This window comes from Lemur catta, chromosome 2, assembly GCF_020740605.2.
Source record: "Lemur catta isolate mLemCat1 chromosome 2, mLemCat1.pri, whole genome shotgun sequence".
Lineage (NCBI taxonomy): Eukaryota > Metazoa > Chordata > Mammalia > Primates > Lemuridae > Lemur > Lemur catta.
Window position 1 is genome coordinate 84,379,793 of NC_059129.1, and position 19,516 is coordinate 84,399,308.

Below are 19,516 nucleotides of genomic sequence, written 5' to 3' on the forward strand. Positions count from 1 at the left end.
TTGTTACCTTGCAGTAAAATGTAGAGAATACATTAATTAGGATATCAATAATGGAAGACTTGTCTCCATTCCAGTGATTCTTAAGCATTTAGGGCATGAAGAAGGGACTGTTTTTTTTTTTTTTTTTTTTTTAATCTGATGAAAGCTTAAGGACTTTCTACCTAGGAAATGTTATGTATAAAAGGTCAGCAAACTTCTGTAAAGGGCCAGATATTAAATATTTTCAACTTTGCATGCTACATGTGGTTGTTGTTGCAGCTTCTGTTTCTTCCTTAATAATCCCTTAAAGATATAAAAAACATTTTTAGTTCCTGGACCATACAAAAATAAGTTGCAGGCTAGGCATAGTGGCTCATGCCTCTAATCCTAGCACTCTGGGAGGCTGAGGCGGAAGGATTGCTTGAGCTCAGGGGTTCGAGACCAGCCTGAGCAAGAGTGAGACCTCGTCTCTACAAAAAATAGAAAAATTAGCCAGGTGTGGTGGTTCACGCCTGTAGTTCTAGCTACTTGGGAGGCTGAGGCAGGAGGATCGCTTGAACTCAGTAGTTTGTGGTTTCAGTGAGCTATGATGAGGCCTCTGCACTCAAGCCTGGGTGAAATAGTGAGACCCTGTCTCAACAAAAATAAAACAAAAAATAAATTGTAGGCTGCAATTTGATCTCCCCTGCCCATATACGTATTTGTGTGTATGTGTGTGTGTGTTTATTCATTTATACATTTATATTTATTCTTATACATTGGGAATTTATTTTTACTAGGATTGCATGAATTGCCAGACGCTAATTCAGCAATTTAGCTTCATAGTTTCTGTCCTAATCTAAAAAAGGTCTCCATTCTTTAGTTGTTTAAAAGTTAATATTATTTTCTTCTCTTGGCAACTACCTAATTATCTTAGCAAGTGTAGTCATGAACACATACCAGTTGTCTAGTTCATTAAAACCTATATATTAGTAAACTTTAGTGCAAAAGTTCCATTTGATAATACTTCATCTTTGTGTAGTGCTTTTACGATTGTAAATTATTTCTCACATGTATTCTTCCCTCACATAAAACACTACAGTGGTTTCTCATGGCTAATGTGTATCTTTTTTATTCCACCTTCAACTTTTTAAAAAGAGCATTTTAAAGAAAGAAAATATTTTTTACTTTAGCAATATGTGAACTTAAGTGATATTGAGATATAACTTTTTAAATTACTTCTTTTACCCACTTCATTTCATTCATTCACTTATTTACTCCTGTTAAATATTTAACAAGAGCTTACTCTGAACCAAGTACTATGCTGAGCCCTGGGGATACAGAGGAAAAGGAAATCTCTGCCTTCAAACTGCTCATTGTCTAGTGAAGGAGGCAGAAGAGTAAACCCACAATTATAGTTCTGAGTAGTCAGCACTATGAAAGAAAAATGCCTTGGGATTCCATAGGAGAACAGAAGTATATCCTAACGAACAGGAACTAGCATGGTCAAAATTGGAAAGCATTTCAGGCAAAGGCGACAGTAGAGAAAGAGAGATCTGTTCGAATGTTATTACAGTAATCAAGACAAGCTGTGACAAGGACCTAAACTAAGGTAATGATTGTGGAACTAGAGAGGGGGAAACAAATTAGAAGATGAGATCAAATCCACAGAACATGGTGACTAAGCGGATGATAGCATGTGTAAGAGAGGAGCAAGGTGACACATAGACTCTAGCTTGGCAGATGGATTGGAGGTTGGTGCCATTTATTAAGTGTGTATGTTAATGCAGAGAGAAGAGCAAGTTTGTTTTGAGAAAAGGATGAGCTTTTTATCTTTGGTTAACTTAAGGGTATGTTGGATATAAAGATTAGATGCTCAGGCTTACATGCTATGTACATGTAAAGATTTGGACTGGAAAGAGATACTTAGTGTTTATTATTATAAGGTGATGTTTAAAGTCATGTGATGAGAATGAAGCATAACCCAGAAGTGAGGAAAGGCTAAGGGTAGCAGCCTAGGCAAGCTGACGTGCAAGAGTAAGCAATAGAAGAGTAAAAACATGACAGCCAATAGAAAGTGGAGTACCACTGAAGGGAAAAAAGAGTTTTGGGGAATATAATCTGTAGTCTCAAAAACCTTGAGAAAGTTAGTCAAGAAATGGTTATTAACTACATTACTTAATCTCTCTGTGTCTCAGATTTCTTTATCTGTAAAATAGGAGATTAGATTAGATGATTTTATAGGTTCCTGATAATTTACTAAGCACCTCCTTTGTGTTTAGTACTTTAATAAAATATTTATATTGTTTTATTAATATATGTTATTATCCTCAGTTTTGTGCATGAAGAAATTGAGATTTAGGTTAAGTAGTCTGGGCAAGGTCACTCCACTAATGAATGGCCAGAATCTTTAGACCCCTTTTGCCCAGTTTTCTTTCTCCCTCCTCTCCCCTCCTTTCCCCTTCCCTTCTCCCTTCCTTCCTCGCTCCTTCCCTCCCTCCCTCCGTCCCTCCCTCACAGGGACTTGCTCTGTTGCCCAGGCTAGAGTGCAGTAGTGTGGTCACAACTCACTGCAACCTCAAACTCCTGGGCTCAAGTGATCTCCTGCTTCAATTTGTTGAGTAGCTGGAACTATATAGTTGTGCACCACCATGGCCAGCTAATTTTTCTGTTTTTTATAGAGATGGGGTCTTGCTGTATTGCTCAGGCTGGTCTAGAACTCCTAGACTCAGCATCCTCCCATCTCAGCCTCCCAAAGTGCTAGGATTACAGGCGTGAGCCAACAATGTATCCGGCCCAGTTTTGCTAGTCATCAATGGAAAGTATTTTTAAGTCCTGATTTCTATAAGAGGTACAACAGGGCATAACATCATTCTGTATATGTTTAATGAGCCTTTTCCTCATTGGGTGGATATATTGTTAACCAATTTATTAATTAATCCAGATATTGAAAAACCACTTGTATAAGATAATTGAATAATAATGCCTTCTTATTCTGTTTATAGCTCTGCTATAACTGATGTGACTTACTCTCATTCTCTTCTCCAGCAAGTCCCTTATCCTGTTTGGTTTTTATTTTTCTCATGTCTAACAAGAAGTGTTAACATTGGAATAAATATTATCACTTTCATAAATTGGAAAAGATAGGAAACAAAATTATGTCAATATGTACAAAAATAATGTAGCACTTAACATGAACAATTACTTTCTACTTCGTACTTGTTTCTAAGTTAGGCTGGCCTTTTGCCTTCCATCCTTAAAGATTGGGCTATTTTGGAGGATTTCCTCTAGTATTGGGTATCTGATCCTCAGCTCTGTGGGCTCAAAAATTCATTATCAGTTCACCCAGGAAGGATCAAGCTCAAGATTGCTAATTCATGCCAACCAAATACCTATATAATATAGTATGCTAATTTATTAATTGTGATGGGGAATGCTATTTTGCAGTGACCAGAATATGTTTTCTGCACTATCTAAGAAACCATCTTTCCAGTATTAGGGTATCTGAAAAAAACCAAACTGGTTATGCTGAAGGTTGCTTAGAATCAGAATAATAAACATTTGAATAGTCTCATGAGTTATATCTTGAAAGTTATGTTAAAATCTGGAAAATATCATCTTCACTTCTACTGTGGAGCCCACAGCATTCTATTATTAGAATATGGTATCTACCAGATACTGTACCATATTTTCCTTCATGGAAAACAACTGAATTTGAAAAGATAAATTTTCATTATTCTTTTTAATCAGTAGGCACAACTTCTACCATTGTAGCATTTTTATTTATCGTAACAGATCAGTTTGTACCCTGATTTTAGATTGGTATTAATATTTTCTTATAAGTACTGGGGCACCATAGGTCACAGCTCAGTCCCATCCTCACCACATTTATAATTGTTGTGAGTTGCTTCTGCAGATAGCTATTTTGGAGGATTCTCTATCCATTTATATTAGTTTCTTTTAGTTTGTATTTCAGAGATTGCCATTTTCTGACCTTTTCCACAAAATTGTAGCCTTAAAATATTAGAGTTATATAGCCATTTATATTTTTACAGTGTTGTTGTGACATTATTAAGTATATTAGTGCCATAAATATTTCTGCTCTTTAAAAAAAAACCTAAAATTGAGCAGACATAAGGCAAAAGATTTACTGCCAAAATATAATAAATATATTTAATCTTCACATTTCTTTTAGCTTTCTCTATTAGAGCATTTCTATTCCCAGCCCCTAAGTGTCCTGTGCTGTAATCTCCCAGAAGCCAAGAGAAGAATAAATTTTTTATCAGATAATCAATGTGAAAACATTCGACGTCTTCCATCATTTAGGAGGTAAAAAAAAGAAGTATATATTTAACACATCTTATACTGGAGTTTGGGACAAAATAAGGGATCTCAGATCCATTTATATCTGAAGTGGGGAAAGACGTAATAACCTTTAATTAAATAAATTTTAATTGTGGGATTTTCTTTGTTGAATTTGAAAATTTGGCATAAAGAAAAATAGTTTTACAAAGGGACATAATTTGCAAGTTCTCTGAAGTTACTTTTTAGAAATAACATTTTCTTTTTATGGGGTTTCCATCCTTTATGTGTGATTAGACCTGTAAACTATGAAGTACAACTGATTGAAGGAGTTAAAAATTACCATTAAACCATGACTGTCATCTTGAATTTATTTTTGAGAAGAAATGAAAAAATGTGGCCAGCAATCTAGGTAGTTCTTTTTCCCAGTATGCTATTTAAATATGTACAATGCTTAATTTTCTCTTTTTGTGTATGGGATGGTAAAATTTTAGGTACGTGGAAAATCAGGCTTCAGAAAAGCAAGTTGCACTATTGACCAATGAGAAATATTTGAAGGTAGGAATGTGAATGTGTTTATTTGAGTTTCATTCTGTTTATTAATATTTTCCTTCATGAAAAAGAATATGTACATAACATTTATCAAGTTAATCTTATAAAACATCTGTACATCTTAATATTTGCACAATGAAGTACTGTGTCTTGAGAGTCAAGAATGTGAGTATTAAAGATGACACAAAACCTCAGCTCTATAACATAAGACTTTTTTTTAAATCAGGAAAAAATATTAACTAGAACACCTAGTTTCTCTTCTGGTCTATTTTAAAAGCACTTTTTTTGGCCAGATGCAGTGGCTCACATCTGTAATCCTAGCACTTTGGGAGGCCAAGGCTATAGGATCGTTTGAAGCCAGGAGTTTGAGACCAGCCTGAGCAACATAGTGATACCCTGTCTCTACCAAAAATAGAAAAACTTAGCCAGGCGTGGTGGTGTGTGGTGGTGTATGCTTGTAGTCCCAGCTACTCGGGAGGCTGAGGCAGGAGGATAGCTTGAGCACAGGAGTTGAAGGCAATAGTAACCTATGATGATGCCATTGCACTCTAGCCTGGGGAACAGAGTGAGATTCTATCTCCAAAAAAAAAGCACTCTTAGGTCTATAGAGATCTACTCTGTGGATCTCCTTCCACATAGCAATTTTGGAATATGCAGGCAGTCTCATTTTAAAGGCTGTCGTAACTAAAAGCATATAGAAGTCAGGCAGCTTAGGTACCAACTGCTAGGTGGGTATTGATTAGATTTGAAGAAATATTATATATTGATGATATAATGCCAGGAAAGAAGTAATGAGCTTAGAAAATTATGAGTTAGGCATATAACAGAGATATTGAAAGAAGGGAGGGTTTTTTTCTCTTAAATAAATAATACTTGGACATGGTACGTAATTCAAAAGTCAAAGATAATATACAGTGAAAAAAAAAGGCTTCCTTTCATCTCTCTCTTCCAACTGTCCACTTCCCCTCCCTGTGTACAGCCAGTGTTACTAGTTTCTTATGTATCATTCTAGGGATAGTCTCCGTATGTACAAGTAAGTATATAAATTTTGGGGGTTCTCCCTTCTTACAGAGGGTAAACATACTATACACACTATTCTGCACCTCATCTTGTTTTGTACTTAATTTTGGAAATCATTCCGTATTAATACTGTAGAGTGGTATAGCATTTTATTGAATGTATGTACCTTCATTTTTTTTTTAATAAATCCCTTAAACTGATGGACATCGCAAAATGTCACATTTATTTTCTTACTCCTCATGCCTGTTTTAGGGAAAAGTTGTTCGGAAATTGTAGTAAAATTAAGATGAGTTTAAGGTAAGCTGTAGTGCTAAACGTGAGTTTTGCTTATACATGCTATTTTCAAATTTTGAACAAAATTTGTTAGATCCTATACCCTAAAAATATGGATGATTATTATGTATCAATTTAGAAAATTAAAAGTATTTTTAAAAATGTGAAATTCTAGAGGGCATATGCTCTGTATAGTTCTAAACACAAATTTACTTCCACTGTAAATTCTCAAAAAATACTGAGAATGGTTTTTATTAGACATTGTTTCTAATGCAGAATCCATACTGGGCTGTAATATAAAATTACTTCTAGATCGGGTTCAGTAAACATTTTAACCTCTGTAACCATTTCAGAGCAGTATAAGGGGTTCTCAGACCCCAATGCAGGTTATTTTGATAGAGAGGAAATTTAAGAACCAGTGGGAAAGAACGCGTGCATGTTTATTGAGTCTTTTAAGATTAGCTAGATTAGCTCTGCTGAGTCAGCTAGTTGCAAAGTGCATTTCCTACTAGACCTTTCTGTAAGAGTGTATTTTCAATGCCAGGAATAGATTTTTTTAGAGTACTTTTAACCATTGAGATGACAAAGAGAGAGATTTCTAGGTTAGTCTATTATAGAAATAACCTGACATTTATCTCTGCTTTTCAGTGACTTTTTGTATATTTTCGAAGCATTTATTTATATTATACTTGTTGTACTGTGAGCCCTGTTTGTTATTATCTTTGCTGTATTCACTTTAGGATTGTATATTTTGTCATTTAAGGGTGTATTTTTTTGAGACTTACACAATGAAAACTATGAAGGAGCAAAAAGGTTTGTAGCCTTAACCTGAAAAAGGTACCTGTATGGCTACCTACTAAATTCAAAGGACAGAAGATGTTTATGAAAAAAATTAATTTTTTAATATTTTATTCTCATAATTATAATGCTTCTCTGTTTTTTTAATGTTACTAGAACATGTTGATTTTTCCACTGGGCCCTACTGGGCCAGGGAAAGTAATCTAGCAATAAAAGGAAAATGTAAGCATGGTTTCCTAAAGATTCATCCTAAGTTGTTTTCTTTCAGTGAGTGGAAGTGTTTCTCAAAGAAACACTTTTCTAAGCTAACCTTTAGTATCTTATTATTAATAGAACATGTTTCTTTCTCCATTGGGCCCTAGTATGCCAAATAGAGAAATCCAGCAATAACAGCAAATGTAAGCATGCTTTCTTTTTCTTTCTAATTAAATTTTTCTTTTTTTTTAGAGACAGGTTCTCACTCTTTTGCCCAGGCTGGAGTACAGTGGCCCAATTATAGCTTACTGTCACCTCAAATTCATGGGCTCAAGCAATCCTCCTGGCTCAGCCTCCTCAGTAGGTGGGACTACAAGTTCACACCACTACGCCCTGCTACTTTTTACTTTTTGTAGAGACAGGATCTCACTGTGTTGCTCAGGGCTGCTTTCAAATTCCTGGACTCAAATGATCCTCCTGTCTTGGCCTCCCAAAGTGCTGGGATTACAAGTGTAAGCCACTACACCCAGCCAGCATGCTTTCTTTAAGAGCCATCATAAACTTTTCTTTCAATGAATGGAAGAGTTTGACAGAGAAACATGTTTGTAAGTAAATGTTGAGAACATGTTATTAGAACATGTTTCTTTCTCCCAGTGGGCCCATATAGGCAAGTAGAGAAATCCAGCAATAAAAGGCAAATTTAAGTATGCTTCCTCAGACCCGAATGCATCATAAACTGTTTTCTTTTTCTTTTTTTCCTTTTTTTAAACTTTCAACATATTTAGTGAGTACAAGTGCAGTTTTTTTACATGGATATATTGTATAGCAGTGAGGTCTGGGCTTTTAGTGTACCCATCACCTGAATAATGTACATTGTACCCAATAGGTAATTTTTCATCCCTCACCCATTCCCACCCTAGCACATTCCCACCCTAGCACTGTCTATTATTCCACTCAGTAGGATCATGCATACCCATAGTTTACCTCCCACTTACATGAGAGAACATGTGGTATTTGATTTTCTGTTCCTAAGTTACTTCACTTAGGATAATGGCCTCCAGTTCCATCCAAGTTGCTACAAAAGACATTTCATTCTTTTCATGGCTAAGTAGTATTCCATGGTATATATGTACACCACATTTTCTTTATTCACTCATCAGTTGGTGGACACTTAGGTTGATTCCATATCTTTGCTATTGTGAATTTTGCTGTGATAAATGTACAAGTGCAGATATCTTTCTGATATAATGACTTCTTTTCATTTGAGTAGATACCAAGTAGTGGGATTGCTAGATCAAACGGTAGGTCTATTTTTAGTTCTTTGAGAAATCTCCATACTGTTTTCCATCCAGGTTGTGGTAATTTACATCTCCATAAAAAGCATGTCAATGTTCCCTTTTCACTGTATCTACATCGACATCTATTGTGTTTTGACTTTTTAATAGTGGCTATTCTGCCTAGAGTAAGATGGTATCTCATTGTAGTTTTAATTTGCATTTCTCTGATGATTAGTGAAGTTGAGCATTTTTTCATATGTTTATTGGCCATTCATGTCTTCTTTTGAAAAAATGTTCATGTCTTTTGCCCACTTTTTAATGGGGTTTTTCTTGCTGAATTGTTTAAGTTCCTTGTAGATTCTGGATATTAGTCCTTTGTCACATGAATGGTTTGCAAATATTTTCTCCCATTCTGTAGGTTGTCTATTTACTCTGTTGATTATTTCTTTTGCTGTGCAGAAGCTTTTTAATTTAAGTCTCATTTGCCCATTTGTGTTTTTGTTGGCATTTGCTTTTGGAGTCTTAGTCATAATTTTATTGCCTCAGCCAGTGTGCAGAAGAGTTTTTCCTAGGGTTTCTTCTAGATTTTTTTATGGTTTTGGGTCTTACGTTTAAGTCTGTAATCTATCTTGAGTTAATTTTTGTATATAGTGAGAGATAAGGATCCAGTTTCATTTTTCTGCATATGGCTATCCAATTTCCAAGCACCATTTATTGAATAGGATGTCTTTTTCTCAGTGTATATTTTTGTCTGCTTTGTCTAAGATCAGTTGGTTGTAGGCATATGGCTTTATTTCTGGGTTCTCTCTATTCTGTTTCATTGATCTTTGTGTCTATTTTTATATCAGTACCATGCTATTTTGGTTACTATAGCCTTGTAATATAATTGGAAGTTGGGTTAATGTGCTACTTCCACTTTTGTTCTTTTTGCTTAGGTGTATGGTCTCTTTTTTTGTTCGATATGAATTTTAGGATTGTTTTTTCTAGTTCTGTGAAAAATGAAAAATGACATTGGTATTTTGATGGGAATTGCATTGAATCTGTAGATTACTTTGGGCAGTATGGTCGTTTTAACAATATTGATTCTTCTATGAGCATGGGATGTTTTTCCATTTGTTTATGTCACATCTGTGATTTCTTTCATTGGTGTTTTATAGTTCTCCTTGTAGAGATCTTTCACCTCCTTGGTTAAGTATGTTCCTAGATATTTTAATTCTTTTTGGCAGCTATTGTAAATGGGTTGAGTTCTTGGTGTGGTTCCCAGTTCAGTCATTATTGGTGTATATAAATGCTACTGATTTATGTATGTTGATTTTGTAACCTGAGACTTAATTGAATTTATTTATCAAATCTAGGAGTGTTTCGGAGGAGTCTTTAGGGTTTTCTAGGTATAAGAAACATCAGCAAACGGATAATTTGACTTCCTCTTTTCCAGTTTGGATGTCCTTTGTTTCTTTCTCTTTCCTGATTGTTCTGGCTAGGACTTCCACTACTATGTTGAATAGGAGTGATAACAATGGGCATCCTTGTATAATAACTTGTTCCAGTTCTTAGGAGGAATGTTTCAACTTTTCCCTATTCAGTGTCATATTGGGTATGGGTTTGTCATATATGGCTTTCATTAATTTGAGGTATGTTCCTTCTATGCCTAATTTGTTAACGGTTTTTATCATGAAGAGATGCAGGATTTTTTTGAATGTTCTGCATCTATTGAGATGATATGTGTTTTGTTTTTAATTCTATTTATATGGTGAATCACATGTACTGACTTGCATATGTTGAACCATTCTTGCATCCCTGGGATAAAACCCTCTTGATCATGGTGAATTATCTTTTTGTTCTGCTGTTGGATTTGGTTTGCTGGTATTTTATTGAGGATTCTTGCATCTATGTTCATGAGGTATATTGGTCTATAGTTTTCTTTTTGCATCCTTTACTGGCTTTGGTATCAGGGTGATACTGGCTTCATAGAATAAATCAGGGAGGATTCACTCCTTGATCTTTTGAAAGAATTTCAGCAGACTTGGTACCAGTTCTTCTTTGTACATCTGAGTGCTTCTCTTTTTATAGTTTTGTGAGAACACATGACAATCAATTATATGTACTGCACAGTAATAGGGGAAAATTCTGATCTTGATCTCACAATTCTTATATTTGAACTCCAGCTATTCATTAGCTATGTGTATTTAATAAAATCACTTACCTTATTTAAGTTTCAGTTTTCTTATATATAAAGTAGGGTACTAATTTCTAGTATGATTTCTTCATAGTGTTAGTGACAAGCAGAGTTTGTTCAGCAAGTGAAAGTGACTTGAAAACAATTATAACAAAACTTTTGTAAATGCAAATAATAAATATTACTGTTATGACTTTTCTGCTATCATAGAAAATTTAGATAGCAATATGAATGTATCATTTTATATATATTATGTATTATACATGCCTATATATTTCTATGTTACATAGTTGTATAAACATGCCTACAATTAGAGTGTCTCATTTTGTATCCATTTTCTATACTCAGCTTTCTAAGAGATAGACTTCAAAGTATACACCAAAGAAATTTACGCTCTTTGTATCTTGACTGTTTTGCCCTAAGAATATGCTTTGCTTTCTGCTCTGATGAACTAAACCAGCCGTTCTCAAACTTTAGTGTGCATAAGAAGTACCTGCAGGGCCAGTTAAAACACTGATTTCTGGGCTTTATCCCCAGAGTTTCTGATTTCATAGCTCTGGCATGGGGCCCAAGAATTTACATTTCTAGCAAGGTCTCTGGTTATGCTGATGCTGATAAGTCTGGAAACCACTCTTTGAGAACTACCAAACTAGAGTGACTCCTAGATGGAAGCATTTGTTATTATTTCCCATTGCCTCATTTTCTTAAGTGTAGAACTTAATCTGTTAATTTCCCACCTAAACAAATGATTTAGCTCAATTTTCCTTTGGACTAAAGATTTTTTTAAAAAACTTTTAACTCCCTCCAAATTACAGACCTATTAGTTTCTTAGATACTGCTTCAAAACTATATGCCAGCTTTGAATTTAATAAACTTTGGGAATGAGTTTTTTAAAAATGTACTTTTAAATTTAAAAATCCAGCTGACTGAACCATGTACATTTGTAGGAGATATCACTAGGAACTTCAAGCTAGGGAGGGACATTAGAAGGCCATGTACAACTGATGAAATACTAAAAATCTTTATGCTATGTGGAAAAGTTAGATTCAGTATCTTTCAGGTGGCATTTAAAGTTTTATTCTGACTGGTTAAGTTTCATATCTTTATACCTATTTGCCCAACTAGTTTTTAAATCCATTGAGAAGGAGAAATAAATATTGAACTTCTTAGAATTGTAATATATTATTAGAAAGATAACCTGATTTACTGCCCTCATTTCCCAAATGAAAAACTATTGCCATAAGAAAGGAAGTGAAAGACCTTAGGTCGCAGAGCAAGTTAGTGGTAGAGCAGGGACTTCTTTTGACCATTTAGTATGCTTATCATGGTGATTCATAAACAAAAGGCACAAAATTAATATGTTTGATGGAGACTTGCCTTTCACCTTTGCCCCCACGTCTTTCTTCTTTTGACAGACCTAAAAGAGGGAGAAAATCTCTTAGAAAAAACAATAAATGGAAAAGAGAAGGAAAAAGGAAAACAAATTTAATCAATCAGCTAGGCATTTAGCCTAGTATGTCAGGAATTAATAATTTAAATCCAAACCCTTCATCAAGTGCTTCTCCTGATCTAAACTGATGGAGTAGGAATACTGAGGGAAAAAAAGGTAGAGATAGATGAAAGACTAGCACTTATGCCACATAAGAACTAGGAGAAAGCTATGATTTGTCATTCTGTTAGACAGCAGTAATATGATAAGTGAAGTCTGAAAAATACTGCCAGCCAAAAGTTTTTTCTAATGAGAAAAACAAGGCTTATGTATAGCAAAATGATAAATGAGAAAATGGTGTGTTCTTAGGCAGCTGATCTCTCTTAATCCTAAAATTCAGTAGAGTGTTTTTTTACCAGTTTTTAATGATCAGTGAATTGATTGAAAAGAAATTATAAAAATTTATGGTTGTTTTTACATACTTTGTTTAATCTTCTTGGGGACACTGTTCACCCCATACATGAAATTCTAGACACAAAAGTGATAAATACTGTGGAAAGTAAAAGAGAAATAAATGCAAAAGCAAAACATGGCAGATGTAATTCGGCCTAGCCATTTTTTCTTTACCTCTGTATACAAGTTTTACATATATATTGGCTTCTCCTCCAAAGAAAGCCACTAACTCAGTAATGATAGGGGCCCTTTCATATAAGTATACAATAATATATGAATGATTTTTGTATAAATACAAGACTGGATTGATGAGGTTAAAGGTGACTGATTTAAGAGGGTATATTGCACATTGAGCGACAACTCACAATATAAGTGTGAGGTTTTTTTGAGATAGAGCCTCACTCTGTCACCCTGGCTAGAGTGCAGTGGTGTCATTGTAGCTCACTGCAACCTCAAACTCCTGGGCTCAAGCGATCCTCCTGCTTCAGCCTCCCAAGTAGCTGGGACTATAGGTGCGCATCCCCATGCCTGGCTAATTTTTCTATTTTTAGTAGAGACGGGGTCTCACTCTTGCTCAGGCTGGCCTTGAACTCTTGAGCTCAATCAACCCTCCCGCCTCGGCCTCCCAGAGTGCTAGGATTTAGGCGTGAGCCACCACGCCCGTCCTGTCTTCTTGTGAAAAATTAGGAGATCTAGGCCACATTTAGTGAGACAACAAAGTGGTTACTCTTATTTAGAAGAGAGACTGAGTTCATTAGTTAATGAACTTCATTCATTAATGTACTTCTTCATTCAACCAATGGTTTTTAAGCCTAGTATGTGCTGGGTATTAATCTAGGTGTTGAGAATAAGAGTGAACAAAATAGACAAAACTCCTGCCTTCGTGGAGCTTACATTCTATTAGGGAGACAGACAGTAAACAAGATATAAAAGTAAAATATTTGTTAGTGATAAGTGCAAAAGAGAAAACAATGAAGCAGAGAAGGGCAGTATAAAATTGCATGTGTGCAGGAAGTGAAGTTGATATGTTAGATAAGGCCCTGACTGTGAGAAGGTGAATTTTGAGGAAAGACCTAAAGGAAGTTACCGAGCTTGGCAAGGAAGAGAACTCTAAGACAGAAGTGAAAGTGACCTGAGGTTGGAAGAGGCTGCTGTGTATTTGCTCTTTTTTTCTTACAGCAGAGAAATATTTCTGTTCCTCTGTCTGTCTGTATCAAAAATCATTAAAGACCAAGAGTTCTTCATGTTTCAAGAAGAATAGAGAAAGCATATCTCTAGGCCGGGCGCGGTGGCTCACGCCTGTAATCCTAGCACTCTGGGAGGCCGAGGCGGGTGGATCGCTCGAGGTCAGGAGTTCGAGACCAGCCTGAGTGAGACCCCGTCTCTACTAAAAATAGAAAGAAATTATCTGGCCAACTAAAAATATATATAGCAAAAAACATTAGCCGGGCATGGTGGCACATGCCTGTAGTCCCAGCTACTCGGGAGGCTGAGGCAGTAGGATCACTTAAGCCCAGGAGTCTGAGGTTGCTGTGAGCTAGGCTGATGCCACGGCACTCACTCTAGCCTGGGCAACAAAGTGAGACTCTGTCTCAAAAAAAAAGAGAAAGCATATCTCTTTGGGAAATAATGCATATTACTAGATAAAGTGTATCTCTATGGAAAAAATCATTCTAAATACAATTATGAAATAAAATGGTGATAGCTATGACTAGTGTGCAGAAAATATGCCTGAGGAAAAATTAAATGAATGGGAAGTAGGATTAAATTTCAACAGGCTTTATTTTCACATATGCATAGTGTGATCCTGCTATAACATCTTAAATGGGAAATTTTCTCATACATCAAAACCTTTTACAGGTTTAAGTTATAAATTAATGTCCATGAAGTGCACTGGGAATTGTTGTCCTAGATAAGTAAAGGCGGATACATATTTACAAATATGTATCTTAGTAAGATAGAGAACTTAGAAGAAAATGGTAATCATTTGTGATGCTTTCTGTTGCAACTGATAAGAACACAGATATAAATAACAATGGAATCTTTCATATGGAATCTTTCCTCAGTGGGTTCTAAAGTCAACACACAAGGCAAAGATGTGGGAGGGTCAAAATTACTTCTGATTCCTGTTCCACAGACTGAGGATAAAAGAAAAAAAATTACTTCTGAAAAATCCCGTAGAAAGGTACAACAGACCTTCTCTCATTAAGTCTACCATAGCCAGATTTTTCCCATGTTGGAACCAGACCTCCATGTCCTCAATTGAGCATCAGATGAAATAGTCTGCCATGTTGTATGAAAAAAACAACCACCCCAAACATTTTTTAAATGCTAAACTCTACTCAGTACAGGGATGTACCACACAGTGAGAAGTATGAAGGAACTGAGGCCGCCTGGGAGAAAAACATGTTCATATTCCTCATCTCACATTTATTCCAGGGCATAGTTCCTTAAGTGTGCAACATTATACTGTAAATTATTTCTTTTCTTTCCTCATCCAAGTAAATTCAGTGAAGGTACTCAGTTCTACTGCAACACCCAGTTACTTGTACATACAATTAGTCCACAAAGCAAAAGAAACTACATTGTACAAGTAGCATGAAGTATGATTATTAGTCTGTAATAGATTTCATTTTTAGAATATCCCACCTGTTTAAAAGCTAATTAAGAATACATCAAGTAATGGCTTTATGCAATCTCTATGTTATAGCTTACAATAAAAATAGAGTTAAAGTATACTGTCCCAGTGGTGGTTTTATTACCCTTTGATTATGGCTACTTTTGTTATGCTAGGAGACCTAGATTTTTAATATTACCAATCATCTCAAATAATGAGAAGAAAAAACATTTTGTTATTAAAAGCTTTTCTTTCATTTGCCCTGTGCTTTCAAGTAATGACCCATAGATTGTTGACCAAGGAATTGATTTTTAAGTGAATCAGAATTTAGAAAAAATGTATTTATTGCTTTATATATGCTAAATTTGCTTGAATTTATTGATATCTGAGGTATTTATTGGGTGGTTGACCACTAAAAATAATGAGTATCTGTAAGATATTACTGAAATGAAAGACACAGCCCAGTAGTTAAAGTCCTTTGACTTCTTAGGTGAGAAAAAAATTTGAAGACAATGCCACAGATCATAATCCTTTTGAGAAAATGTTACAGAAGTAAGCAATTATAAGAGGAATTAAGGCCTGAAAAATGCTTGGTAGGATATATTGTTTTAAAATCATTTCTAAACTATTTCAGGAGGTTCTGGAAAACAATACTCCTACCCCCACCACAAAACCTTTTGAAACTGATTTGTGAGAAAGTTATCCATAGGTTTCATAAGACACTATCTCCCATATCATACTTGCTGTATTCTAAATTTTAAAGCTTGTTGGCTTCAGATTTCTCTTTTTCAGTTTTTTTTTCCTAATTGGTAAAGTGAATACAACCAGATTCTCAGCAAGAGGCAGAGATTTATCAGAATCACCTGTGGTGTTTCTGCCCTAGTCTTATTGTCAAACACTCTAGCAATACTTTAGGAAAAGTATACATCAGAAGCAGAACTTCAGCAACTGCTAGATTGGTACTGTGCTCTTTGTTGATCTTCTCACTCTTCTGATGCTAGTGAGATGGATGATAACGAACTTTCTCTCACTGTGGCACAAACGAGGTGATTGGCACAGGCAGGCATCTTATAAGGTGCTCTCTTGCACACTTGTATAATAATTTTGGGGGCAGCCAGTGTATTGTGGGAATGCTGGAGATACTGGGAGACTAAATTACAGTATCAATTCTGGTGTGTGTAATATATCATCAGACTTAATACTAAATGAAAAATACCCAGGCTTTGTCCTGGATTTTATGTGTATTTCAAATTTTCATAAATTAAGAAGGTTGATTTGTAATTCTGAATCTTCTTTCTTGTCATTTTTCCAGAAATTATATTAATGTATATCCATAAAGTAGATTTTATTATTATGCTCTTTTATTAGCTGACTTACATATTAAATAATGTATTCTGTGATTTTTTTTAGGAGGAAACACAATCATTACTGGAAAACCTCCATGTTTACCATACAAATTACTTCCTAGTTTTGAGATGTCTTCATAAGTTCACCTCTTCTCTTCCCAAGTACCCGCTGGGTCGACAGGTAACCAGAGCCTCTTCATTTGGAATCTATGAAGTAGAAGTATTAGTACTTTGTTGCTTTGATTTCTGTAACATTAAGGCATCAGAATTTGAAATGGATCCAGTTCTTAGGAGAATAAAATCTAAATCCATTCTAGCTGTACACATGTAATTGAAACAATATTTTTAGGTCTGATGGCCACAGCTACAGCCACATGAATTCCAGGGATGTTGCTTCTCCTACGATGTATTTATGCTAAGGCATTTAAACTTTCCTACTTTAATACTTCTTTATCAGTTATACTAAGGGAGCTGGTTCTCTACTCTTAATTAACTGGAAAAAGCAATCTCAGAATGCTTAATGGTTAACCTTGCATTGCACCAACAGTTAAAAGAGAAGCAGTACTTCTTCTCCTTGAAAAATTATGATCAATTGGCCTTTGTATCATACCATAAACTTATGAACCATCTGTAGAGTAGATATTAATGGAAGAATTCTATATTCCTAAATCTTCAGATCCTTAACTAAAAGTTTTGGAGAACAAATACCAGTGTGTACAAGTGACTTGTTTATGAGGTGATTTCTGCTATTGAGACTTTATTGAGCCTCTTTTTCTCACCTTATCATTTTCTTATTGCAGAGTGACCAGTGATATCAACCAATCTCAATATTTTACTTATTTTACTTTTATATAAATTGCGTTCTTATAAGGCCTGATCCATGTCATATATGCCAAGTCTATCGCCATGTAAAGAAAATGGTTTTTAATAACATTAACTTTTTTATGTGTTGATCATATGTGATTTTGCCAAACTAGTATTATATATACTTAGTGTGTCACTTATGGTTCCTCACGAATGTGCTGTTCACTTACAGATCAGAGAGTTGTACTGCATATGTTTAGAAAAGAACATATGGGATTCAGAGGAGTATGCATCCGCCCTGCAGCTATTGAGGTAATATTTTTTTCTGTTTTTGTCTGCTCTAAGCCTGCCAGTAAGTAGCACCTTCTTCTAGAACTCTGCCTGCCAAAGAGTTTCATAAGTAGTTATGTTGTGTCTAAGAATATTTGTATGTATCTTGAATTTATGTAGCTTGTAGCTTATGCTGTTTTTAATGTAGCAACCATCCATTTCTTTGCTGGTTTTACCTTGTATTTGAACTTGTGATTTTTAAAGGAAAACCTGTGATTGTGGTCAAATATTGACACTACATTAGGAGAGCTTAGCTGTGGATCATTTGAATCCAGCCAGCTTGACATCATGGCAGGGATGTCATAGAAAGTGAGCTCACCGTGGTCCTGACTTGGTTGAATGGAGAGGAGGAACAGCATCATTGGTTTGATACGCACCCAGGGGTCACTGCTGACCTTGAATAAGAGCAACAGGGAGTAATCAGTGGCCAATGATGTCTTCTCCCACCTAAGGTGGCTCTATCCACATCAACATTGGATAATTCATAAATTATTTGTCTAAAATTGTATAAATATCTTAATGTTATTATTAGGTATCAAAGTTCACTTACTGTCCCTGACAAATATGCCTTTTAAAGTTATCGTTTGTATTTCTTGCCTTTACTTCTTACATATATGGTGACTTTTCAGTCTTCCATAATAATAATGACCACTTGGATGATGAGAAAGGAAAATCAAGTGTGAGCTAAGTTTCCTCACAAAGTTTTGTAACTTTCCTCAGTAAATGCTTATATGAAAATATTATAAAGAGTCTAAACATTGAACATTTAGTAAGTCTTGGTTTTCCTCTGGACCCACAAGAAAAGAACAGATGGGTACAGTAGGAAGAAAAATCGCAATGAAAATAAAACTTTAAGTCCAGAGACTTAATAATACAAATATTAATGATCTAGCAGGTGTAGCTTAGATAGGAAAATAATTTCATGCTGTCTTGAAAAATAATTCCCCATGGAAACTAGATTGCCACTGAAAAACTGTTCTATTTCATTTTTTAAAATCACAATAAGACATTTCTATATATTTATAAACTTATTTCAGCTGGAATATTTATGAGACTTCTTTTGCTTTCTTTTTTGAGACAGTTTTGCTGTGTTGCCCAGGCTAGAGTGAGTGCCGTGGCATCAGCCTAGCTCACAGCAACCTCAAACTCCTGGGCTTAAGTGATCCTACTGCCTCAGCCTCCCCAGTAGCTGGGTCTACAGGCATGTGCCACCATGCCCGGCTAATTTTTTTTTTTTTCTATATATATATATTTTAGTTGGCCAGATAATTTCTTTCTATTTTTAGTAGAGATGGGGTCTCGCTCTTGCTGAGGCTGGTCTCGAACTCCTGACCTCGAGCAATCCACCTGCCTTGGCCTCCCAGAGTGCTAGGATTACAGGCATGAGCCACCGCGCCCAGCCTTTCTTTTGCTTTCTATTCGAGTAAACACACCTATTTATTTATTTATTTATTTGGAGACAGAGTCTCGCTCTTTTTGCCCTGGCTAGAGTGCTGTGGCGTCAGCCTAGCTCACAGCAACCTCAGACTCCTGGGCTTAAGCAATCCTCCTGCCTCAGCCTCCTGAGTAGCTGAGACTACAGGCATGTGCCACCATGCCTGGCTAATTTTTTTTTTTCTATATATTTTTAGTTGTCCAGATAATTTCTTTCTATTTTTTAGTAGAGACAGGGTCTCACTCTTGCTCAGGCTGGTCTCGAACTCCTGACCTCGAGCGATCCTCCCGCCTTGGCCTCCCAGAGTGCTAGGATTACAGGTGTGAGCCACCATGCCTGGCCAACACACCTATTTTAAATACCAACTTGATTCTTGCTGGGTTTTCTCCTTTAACCTTTGCGATCAGTGATTGTCTTCCCTCTCTAGGGAGTTGTTCCCAAATTCATAGATCCCTCTGTCAGGGAGGAACTTATTCTTTTCCTTCTGAATCTCCCTGGCACTGATAATCTTGGGGTACAGTCAGGGATTAAGAATGCCAATTCCATCTGTG

At 35.7% G+C, this 19,516-nt stretch overlaps 1 protein-coding gene across 2 annotated transcripts in view; it reads left to right on the forward strand.

Annotated features, from left to right (window-relative positions):
- ORC3 (origin recognition complex subunit 3) overlaps positions 1-19,516 on the forward strand; it is a 63,252-nt gene that overhangs the window by 21,217 nt on the left and 22,519 nt on the right. For both annotated transcript variants that reach the window (XM_045543997.1, XM_045543998.1), the window contains exons 10-13: positions 4,154-4,287; positions 4,755-4,818; positions 16,461-16,577; positions 17,433-17,512. In XM_045543997.1, coding sequence (XP_045399953.1) covers positions 4,154-4,287; positions 4,755-4,818; positions 16,461-16,577; positions 17,433-17,512 — 395 coding nt within the window. The remainder of the gene's footprint in view (positions 1-4,153; positions 4,288-4,754; positions 4,819-16,460; positions 16,578-17,432; positions 17,513-19,516) is intronic.